Genomic DNA, 9,574 nt, shown 5'->3' with positions numbered 1-9,574 from the left:
ATGCAGGCCCAGGCTGATCACACTGCATGTTCTTCCTGGTTTATGGACATTGGCTTCATGTCTGTTTCCTGTTTTGGAGTTAGAAACCTGATCCAAACTGACTTGATACTTCTGGGCATTTTTTAAAATATTTAAATTACAGTAAGTAATTAAATGCTTGGACGCTAAATGAAGAGCACAACCACAAATGTTTTTATTTAAATTTCCATTTAGTGTGTAGTATTAACATTTTGCATACATATTTTTGAATAATCCAGAATCGTGCAGACGCACTCAGAACAAAAACAATCATAGAAGCAAAGACTGGAAGCATGATTTCCCCACAAGCTTAAGTGAAACAAATTGGTTCGCACCGCAAGCAATCAGAAGAGCCCCATTGTGGGTCGAGCATTGCAGGACTACAGTTTTACAATTTCTAATGTGAAAATGTGCTACAACTCCTAAAGCTGGCTTGATCAACCATTTGACTTCTGTCTTTTCACATATAATAGTGAACTTCCTCTACGGAATCATCACAGCTGCTGACATAAGGAAGGCCAGTGTCATTCTTAACACACCCTTCTCCAGCGGAGCCGCAGACAGGGTGAACTCCTCCACCATGTCCTGGGCTTTATCTATGGAGGCCTTTTTCCAATACTTCATGCCCGCATTTCTGACCCAAGCCTCGCCATCCTCACTAACAACAGCCACGGTTTCGGTGCCGTTTTGAACCTCCAGCGGACGGCGGGTATAAGGAGGAAGACGGATACGCGCGGGCTCCTCCTTGGAGAACGCATCTGAGCTGGTGCAGAACAGCAAATCGCACCCATCGCTGACACCGGCCGAGTGCTGGGTGAACCCGGCCGGGCACCGAGAGTCCCCGCCCGCCATGGGGTTGCCCGCCTCGCAGCTGAACAGCCCCCCGAACGGCACCGCGAAACGCGCGTCCGTCTCGTGATTGCCGCTGAGGCAGATCTTCAGGCCCTCCGACGTCAGGGTGAAGGGCACAAACTCACCAGGACACCCCTTCGACTTAGTGAGGGGGTTTACCAGCTTGGGACCATACAGTCCCCCAAAGAGGTAACCCGGGGTACGGGGCACGATGATGTTGTCGCCGGCGCACCAGTAGGTCTCCACCCTCACGCGGTGCATGTGGTACACCTCGCCACATGCGTCCTTGCAACATGTGAACAGCAGCCAGCAGGTGTGGCAGACTTGTCTGCACTCAAACTCGCTGTAGCCTTGCTCCCTCTCCTCTGTCCTCAGGTGGGCTTGGATGTAAGGCTGCATGCAGCTCAGATCCCCAGTCTGTGGGTTTTTCTGGGTCAGGGTCTTGCACATCTCCAGAGCCTCTGGGTCGTTGGTGAGGGGGGTACACCGCTGGAACACCCCTCCAAGGCTTAGGTTCTTTGTTACGCCCCCACAGGATTGGTCGTCCACGTTAGCCTGGTAGTTGTAGTTACTGGAGCCAGGATCAGTGCAGCCGGGGTGGGTGTTGACAGTGTAGTAGCGTTGAATGGCCTGGGACACAGCGCTGGCCAGCTTCAGGATGGTGGGATCTGGGAGGTCAGGGAGGGTTTGCTTGTTGAGGAAGAAGTGAAGAGGAAGTCCTGAGCGGTCAATGGCCACCAGATTATTGCTGATGCTCTGTTGCCATGTCTTCAGAGAGATGCGGGGGTAGAAGGGGACGCCTCCATGGCTGAGGATGAGGGAGTAGATTATATTTGCCTCATAGGCATCGGTGTCAAATCTCCAGAGACTGCCTTGCAGTCCCGTGTCCACTGTTATAAAGAAAGAGACCCGGGCAGACAAGGACAATGAGTTGTTTTTGTTTTTCAGCACAAAGGACTTTCTGAGGTAGTCTTCCTTCATCAGAATGGCACCAGCATCCACAGAGGTGAGGACGTGTGTGCCATAGTCCAGCACCAGGGTCTCAGAAAGGTATGCTGCCAAACGGGTCTCATTGTTCTCAAGGGCGTTGGCAATGTCAGTCACCCGGCTTATGAATATTGGGTCCAAGGCAAAGCCTGGGCGAGCTTTCACACTGTAGATGAAATTACGCACCTGTGTATATGTGAGAGAGAGAGACACAGAGAGAGAGAGACAGAGAGAGAGAGACAGGGAGAGAGAGAAAGAGAGAGAAAGACAGAGAGAGAGAGAGAGAGAGAGAGAGAGAGACAGAGAGAGAGAGACAGAGAGAGAGAGAGAGAGAGAGAGAAAGACAGAGAGAGAGAGAGAGAGAGAGAGAGAGAGAGAGAGAGAGAGAGAGAGAGAGAGAGAGAGACAGAGGGAGAGAGATAGGGAGAGAGAGAGAGAGAGAGAGAGAGACAGAGAGAGAGAAAGAGAGAGAGAGAGAGAGAGACAGAGGGAGAGAGACAGAGAGAGAGAGACAGACGTGGGACAGAAAGAAGAGAGAGGCAATTTAATTGTTTTTTACTGTTAGCCTGTTTAGATAAGTTTATGATTTTATAGGTGAAGTTCATGCAGACAGCAGATATATATCATAAGAAGATTCTTTAAAAAAGATTTTTAAAAGATAATAAGGCAGATTGTGAGGTAATACCTCAAAAACACAGCTTCAAGGTTTCCAAAATGGTGCTTTCTTTCTGCTAACATTACCTCACACAAATTAGAGGCACATGCCAGACGTAAGAACAAAAAAGAAATCCACTGTATTCTAGATACATAAACTGGAATAAAATAAAATTTTGACTAAGTCATTTGAAAAAAATGGAAGAAAAAAAATTAGTAAATAAAACTTACTGACAGTTGTTCAAAGTGAAAATTAAATATGTACTGCCAAACTCAATCAAATTCAAAAGCTAAAGTGCAACAGCTCTTGCTTGAAAGCTCCACTGTGGGGCTTGCATCCACATCAGCTGTTGTCATTTTCAGTCAATAAGCAGCATGAAAAAGTAGGCAGAAGCCATATAAAGTGACTCCTTTTATAAGAATTACTGACATAAGAATCAACTGCATACATGTCAAAAACACTAGGACAATCATTCCCATGGACTACCTTGTACAGCAGCATCTGACAAGGAAATCAAGCTAGCACCCTCCAGGTTATGAGTCCTGCACCTTACTGCTGCCCAAATGAATGCCCTACTGTTCAGTTATCATTTAGGTGCTGAAGGTGTGTGCACACTGGTCCAAGTTTGTCACCAGATCACTCCTCCGTTTGTTGAGACATTTTACATGAATAGAATGAGTAAAAATACAAAATATTCCAGCTAAAATAAGACAAAATAATAAAGCCTATGAAAAAAAAACAATTACATTGAGCTCAAAGAAAGGAGTTGTTTTTCACAGCCTTATTTTGTCTCTGTCTATGTACTGTATGACTTTGTACATTGCTGTGTTGTGGATGGACAATCTGCTGCCCTGGCTATGTCTCCCGCAAAAAAAGAGATCCCCTGGGGAAAAAAGGACTTCCTGGTGAATAAATAATACAAAAAAATTAAGTAGGGATGCCCCGATCAGTGTTTTTGGAGCCGATCACCGATTACTGATCACTGGAATCAGAATCTGCCAATACCGATTACCGATCACCGATCACAGGATGGGAATCCTTCATTTAAACTGTTTTATTTATTGTCTAGCATTGTGCACCACTTACAGAAATAAAACTAACTGTACTTAAAAGTACTGGTATTGTAGAAATATCATTAAGAACTAATTATGAACTTAAAAAGAAAGAAAATTAAGAACTATTAAGAATATTTTGGAGTCGGGAATATGCTAACGATGAATGTTTTAAATGACCGACCATGCGTATCCCTGAAGCTAAAATATCTGAAATACTTCACTGTGACAGTACTCCCTCGGCCACAACAAGCTGAAGTGTATGCGCCATGCAAGGTAGACTAGGTATATCCGCGTCCTTCATGGCCTTTTCCATGTTTTTAGCGTTATCCCTTAAAATTACATGGACTTTTTCTCTTGGAATTCCCCGTGATTGGAACATGCCACTGAATGCTGCCAAAGCCTCGGCTGTGTGTGACCCGGAAAATTCTTGACAATGAAGCACAACGTCGTGTTGTTTGAAGTTTTGATCGATAAAGTGCGCTGTTAAACTTAACATGGACGTGGGACATGCACTTGAACTCCAAATGTCACTTGTAAAACTGATAGATGTGACATTGTCTTTCAAAAGGCTGTCAATGCGTGTATACACCGTTTGGTATAACTATGGCAGGTACATGACTGTGAAATATTTACGTCCTGGAGGGACATAGCATGGGTCCAAGAAGGTTATAAATTGTTGGAACCCCTCGTCCTCTACTACAGAAAGAGGCTGCTCATCAAGGCCAATGAATTCCATTATCTTTACTGATATTTCCTTCCACCTCTTACTGTCCCTGCTATAGGGTTCCTGTCGTTTAAGCGTCTCACTTACAGTCAACTGAGTGACAGATGGCTTAGCATCCTTTACTGGCTTTGCTGTGGCTAATCTTTCATACTCGGTGTATTCTGTCGTGTGGCGGCAGTGTAGCCTAGTGGTTAAGGCGCAGGGCTTGTAACCGAAAGGTTGCCGGTTCGATCCCCGCTGGGACACTGCTGCTGTACCCTTGGGCAAGGTACTTAACCCACAATTGCCTCGGTAAATATCCGGCTGTGTAAATGGGTGACATTGTAAAGAACTGTAACCTATGTAAGTTGCTTTGGATAAAAGCGTCTGCTAAATGAGTAAATGTAAATGTGTGACGGGTTCTAAAATGCCTAATGAGGTTGGTGGTATTAAACTGTCGTTCCCGAGTTCCCCCACGAGGAATTTCCATGTTACATACATTGCACAAAGCGATTTTCTTATTTTTTTCGGACACCTTAAAAAACTGCCAGACGGGAGAAGTCATTGTTGCCAACTCGTTTTGTCGTGCATAGAAAAAAAAAGTCTCGGGTATTTTGCGTCATCTGATCGGCTTTTCTGATCGGCCTTCAGGGAGAGCGCCGATCAAACAATTTCGAGTGAATATTGGCCGATGATGATCGGCGGCCGATTGATCGGAGCATCCCTAAAATAAATCAAGCAATCAGGGCATTCTGGAGTCCCCCGCTGTTTGTCTTACCTGTGTCCGGCTGGTGCAGGTGTTCTCCTTCACCTGGTGCTTCTTCATCCTCTCGTTCTCCACAGAGAATTTGCCTTGGAGTACAGGATTGAAGGACACCTCTAGGTTTATGGACCTGGCTGTGGTGCTGGTCTGCTCCAACCAGCTCTCGATGATCTCAGAGTTGATCTCCACCTTGGTGGACTTCTGCGGCACAGTGAACACTTGGTCTGGCAGGAGGTACACCCCGTCCTCCGTGGTCTGGCAAAGGGAGTAATTCATGTTCATGACCCGGCCCATGTCCATGTTCCTCAGGTTGTCCCAGCCTCCACCGGGCAGCACCCCTAGCCCCGGCACATTGGCTGTTTTTTTGCATTCATTGATGTTGTTGTTTGATGTGGCTCTACAGCCAGAGAGAGAGAGAGCCAACAAAATGGCTTGCAGTGAAAAATATGGAGCCATCTATGAGCCAGTTAAATCCAAAAGCCAGCCTGGCTTTCATGGAGCTGAGCTTTTATAGCCAGTTACCACTTTCTGTTTCTGTGGTTCATAAATAGATGAATCCACGTTTTTGTAACACGATTAGTGTTTACAGTTATACTGCAATATGGGCTGATGACTATCGTAAGCTGACTTCTGTGTTTCTGTGTTCAGTGTCGCCAGTGGAGTCTTGCCTGGAAAATCGGCTGCAACAGATGTGAATTACTTCAATTATGTATGTGCAATATGCTGTAAATACTGTTTTTTCTCATTTCAGTGAAAAGATGTTGATCCATAGGTTTGTAGAAGCATATTCAGAGCTTTTGGATTTATAAAGTTTATGTCCACATATTGAACTATTCTTAAAATGTAATGTTTATTTAAACATTAATGGTTACCTTAACTGTGATGTGAATTGTGCTTGTTTTGCCCAACACTTGCCCATCATGTTGTGCTGAACTTTTGCCAGTGTATTTTGTATGTGAGGGTACATTGTATGGAAAAGGATTTTTTAACATGAATCTTCCTAATATTTTTACCGGTCAATTTGCAGTAGATCATTTAATTTTATGAATATGGCTTATAAATGCTTTTAGGGTTATGAAATTGTAAAGCTAATAATAAACAAAAAAAACCTTGACTGACATTAGCTGTTATCCTTTAAGCTTCAATGCCACAGAGGCTTATCCTCTATATTCTACATTACAACCTTTGTTATTACTTAACGCAATGTGGACTGTTTTTTTTTCCAATTTAGTGTGACCATCCAAGGATGTGTTTTGACTGTCCATAGTGTATGTGATTACTTATGTTTTGACAATATGTTTTGAGTTTATGGAGTTATACATGGAGTTATACACTAATTCACTGGCGGGTTAGCAGAGTTGTGCCTCTGGCTGCCTCCAGCCCTTACTTGGTACAGCTGTCTCTAAAAAAAATCAAGGGTGTAATATATTTGTGTCCAATTAGTAAATAACAGTTTGACACTTTGGCCTATTGAACTAAATCTTCAGCCCTTTCAACTGTTTTTTCAATGAGATACATTCCATTTTAAAGGGGGGGGGGGGGGGGGGGTCATAGATGAAACTGAAAGTTTCAAATGAGCTGCAAGGACACATGTAGCATTCTTCAAAATATCTGAGTTCTGTGCACTAATTAACCTACTAGTTAACTCCTCTGATGAGTTACCCATCCAATAATTCAGAACTTAATCAGGAAAACTCACCTCCTGACTGGAACACAATTTAGAATAATACATTTCCAGTTTCTAAAAATTCAGCCAACCAGGTAATCCATTACAGGCTCATTCACAGGCTTTCTTGGGTCATTTGGAACTGTAGTGATGTCTCTGGGACCTGCACGTAAGTATCTAAACCTTTATCTGAGCTGGTGACTTGTTACATGGATAAAGATTTTTTAAATTTTCAATTTTGAATAATGATTCCTCATTTTCATTGACTTTACATCAGAGAAGGATTCTTCTGCTACCTGGTCTAACAGCTGCAAAAAACATACTGAAATAATTGTTTGACCCAACACTCCCACTAAATGAGCTTGGGATATCAAGTTTCGGAGACATTGTATTGCTGACAAGGCCAAGGTTATCAAGGTTCATCCCAGGCCAGTACAAAGGACGTCCTCAGTGTAATGATGATAAGATGATGATAAACATTTTTACCCCTATGGAATTTTTAAGCTTCTTCAATCTTTCTTTTCACTTTCTCTTTCTCTGATTTTAAGAATATGTCTTTAGTGTGGCCTTATAGCAATATACATTTGGGAAGTGCATTGTCTGTTGATTTCAAATTTTATTTATTTAGTTGTTTTTCTTGTCTTTTCCTGTTGCAAGCAAAGTTGAGGTAGCTATACATGGTCACTTGTTACATCTTTTGTGCTTACTAGTGTTTATGGAAATTTATGGAAATGCTCAGTGGGATGGTTCGGACTACGGACTCTAAACCAGTCTTTAAGATCATGTGACTGAATTCAAGGCCCGGCTGAAGTCAGCAGAAGGTGAATTGGCTCATCTAAAATGATGTTCAAGAAACAATGTGGAAGCAGGACGACAAAAAGCCTTGTGTGTTCTCCATTGGAGGCAAAATGTTGGTCTTGTTGCTCTGACCAGGAGAACCCTTGACAGCTTGCTTTAGTGGTCCTTATTATGTCATTGAGAAAGTGCCAAATGTTGCATGCTCTTAACCGGGCACTAAGGGCTGGCAAATGGGCCAGGCTGGTCCCAAATGCACCGTTTCATTTTTAAGGGGCCCAGGACTGGCGAGGAAGTGAATAGAGCGTCTCTGTACTTGTGCGACGATGATGTCCTGTCGGCGCTGTGACTCTATAAGCATGCAGTTGTCGCCTAATCACATGGAACCACGAGGGCGTCAGTCATAAGGTGGTCTCACGTGGCACAGCATTAGCAGCTCTCATGTGGTAACATGGCTTTTCCTCTCTGTAGGGGTTTGGGCATATGCAGCTCTCTCCCAGAACACCCTCATTCTTAGTTGTATTTATAAGTCATCAAACCCAGGAATGGCAGTGTTCTGTTAAATCACATCACTCCATTTCAGTCCATTTCAAGACACACAATAGTATTGCTCCATTTGATTCACAATATTGTTTGTGTAAACGACATCAGCTGTATTATAAACACTAAACAGCCGAATCCCCCATTGGCTCCTGTGCTGGTAACAGAGATTTGTAGAAAACAAGGTTCTGAGTGATGCTGCCAGCAGTTGTGGTGGTAAAGGACAACTAGAATGTAACTAGTAAAACAGCTACTTGTAGCATGCCACTGCTACCACTGTGGAAAGCATGAAGGAGAAGGTGTGATATTGTCACTTTTTGGCCGAGAGCCCCTATATGCTGCTATTGCAGTGCAGAAATGACAAAGCGTATCATAATGTCTCCATTTGCCATTCCTTTGAACCGCCGATAAGTGTGAATATCAGAACAGAAGTTGTGCATCATATGAATTGAGGCTGGTCTGTAAGAGTGCAATGGGTAGCCAAATCAATATATTTTGAATTATTACTTATACAACACTATCTATAATTCATAAGCTGAACATAATGACTCAGTAAAAGTGAGGTAGTACTGTATCCCCAGTCACTCCACTAATAGGAATAAGTGTGTCTAACAAAAATTTTGAAGCATCAGTTGGAAGAACCTTCCTTTCAGCTAAGACTTACCATGCCTGCATTGAGCTTCCCTAGCTATCAGAGGAAGAGAGACCCTTTGATATCAATCCTGTAAGCGGGGTACAGGGGCTCTGTGAATATGATGGAATCTCTTCACAGCGTCTGGCATGATACTGTAGATAGAAGGACAGTGTGCTTGCAAACTTCAGGCACATGCCCAATTTACCTGTGGCGAGGGCCGAGAAGGAGGGGGAGTTACAGTCGTGCAGCAATGAAAAAAATGCAAATACAAAAAAATAAAAAAACTGACATAAGGTAAAAAATGACTACTCAGCTTGCCACCCAATGCTGTTGAGCACATGGCATCTATCCATGATGTAAAACGTTTGTTTGCTGGTAAGAGCCAAATAAACATTTGTCATCTTAATAATCATACATTTAAGAACAGTAACATGCACATACTGTATGAATCAGCTGAGACAATAAGGGGCAACTACCTCTAGCTAGGTAGTTAGCTACTAACCTGCAGTAGCCGTCTGATCTCATTCTTCAGGTATTCTTCGTTTCTGTAACCCAGTAGGTATTCGGTCTTCTATCTTGGTAGATAAGCTGACAGTAGTAGCAAACTTGCTATGCCTTCCTGCTATTGCTGATGATGGATTTACAACATATAACCAGATGCTGAAGCCTCGATAACCATTCATATAGCTAGGGTGCTATCTGCATGTATGATGCAGACGTGTATTCATAAATGAATTTATGAGTAATTTCTGATAAGATGAATGAATTTTCTTACATGATGGAATAACATGAGTGTTGATAACCTGTTCAATTGGGTAACAGTAATAGTAATAGTAATCTGTCTTCCTTTTCACTATTCCTGTTACTTTGTCTTGGTTGTGTGCCAGCTGAAGTAGCCACGTACTT

The 9,574-nt window shown here is 43.1% G+C and overlaps 1 protein-coding gene across 1 annotated transcript; it reads right to left on the bottom strand.

Moving 5' to 3' along the window:
* Nucleotides 1–501: 501 nt before the first annotated feature.
* LOC118788443 (macrophage-expressed gene 1 protein-like) lies at nt 502–9,193 on the bottom strand. The gene is made up of 3 exons (XM_036544449.1): nt 9,171–9,193; nt 5,049–5,430; nt 502–2,043 (listed from the first exon to the last, which is right to left on the bottom strand). Exons 1-3 carry the CDS (start codon nt 9,191–9,193, stop codon nt 502–504), a joined length of 1,947 nt encoding a protein of 648 aa, XP_036400342.1.
* Between the last annotated feature and the right edge of the window lie 381 nt (nt 9,194–9,574).

Source organism: Megalops cyprinoides, chromosome 1, assembly GCF_013368585.1.
Source record: "Megalops cyprinoides isolate fMegCyp1 chromosome 1, fMegCyp1.pri, whole genome shotgun sequence".
Lineage (NCBI taxonomy): Eukaryota > Metazoa > Chordata > Actinopteri > Elopiformes > Megalopidae > Megalops > Megalops cyprinoides.
Note: the sequence above shows the minus strand (reverse complement) of the source record. Positions and strands in the feature narration are given on the sequence as shown.

Bases quoted from the DNA above. Each gene is read 5' to 3' on its own strand.
- LOC118788443 (XM_036544449.1), bottom strand. From the start codon at position 9,193: ATGAGATCAGACGGCTACTGCAG. The intron at 5,431-9,170 runs GTTAGTAGCTAA...CTCTGGCTGTAG, and splicing joins AGATCAGACGGCTACTGCAG to AGCCACATCAAACAACAACA. The intron at 2,044-5,048 runs GTAAGACAAACA...ACATATACACAG, and splicing joins CCTGCACCAGCCGGACACAG to GTGCGTAATTTCATCTACAG.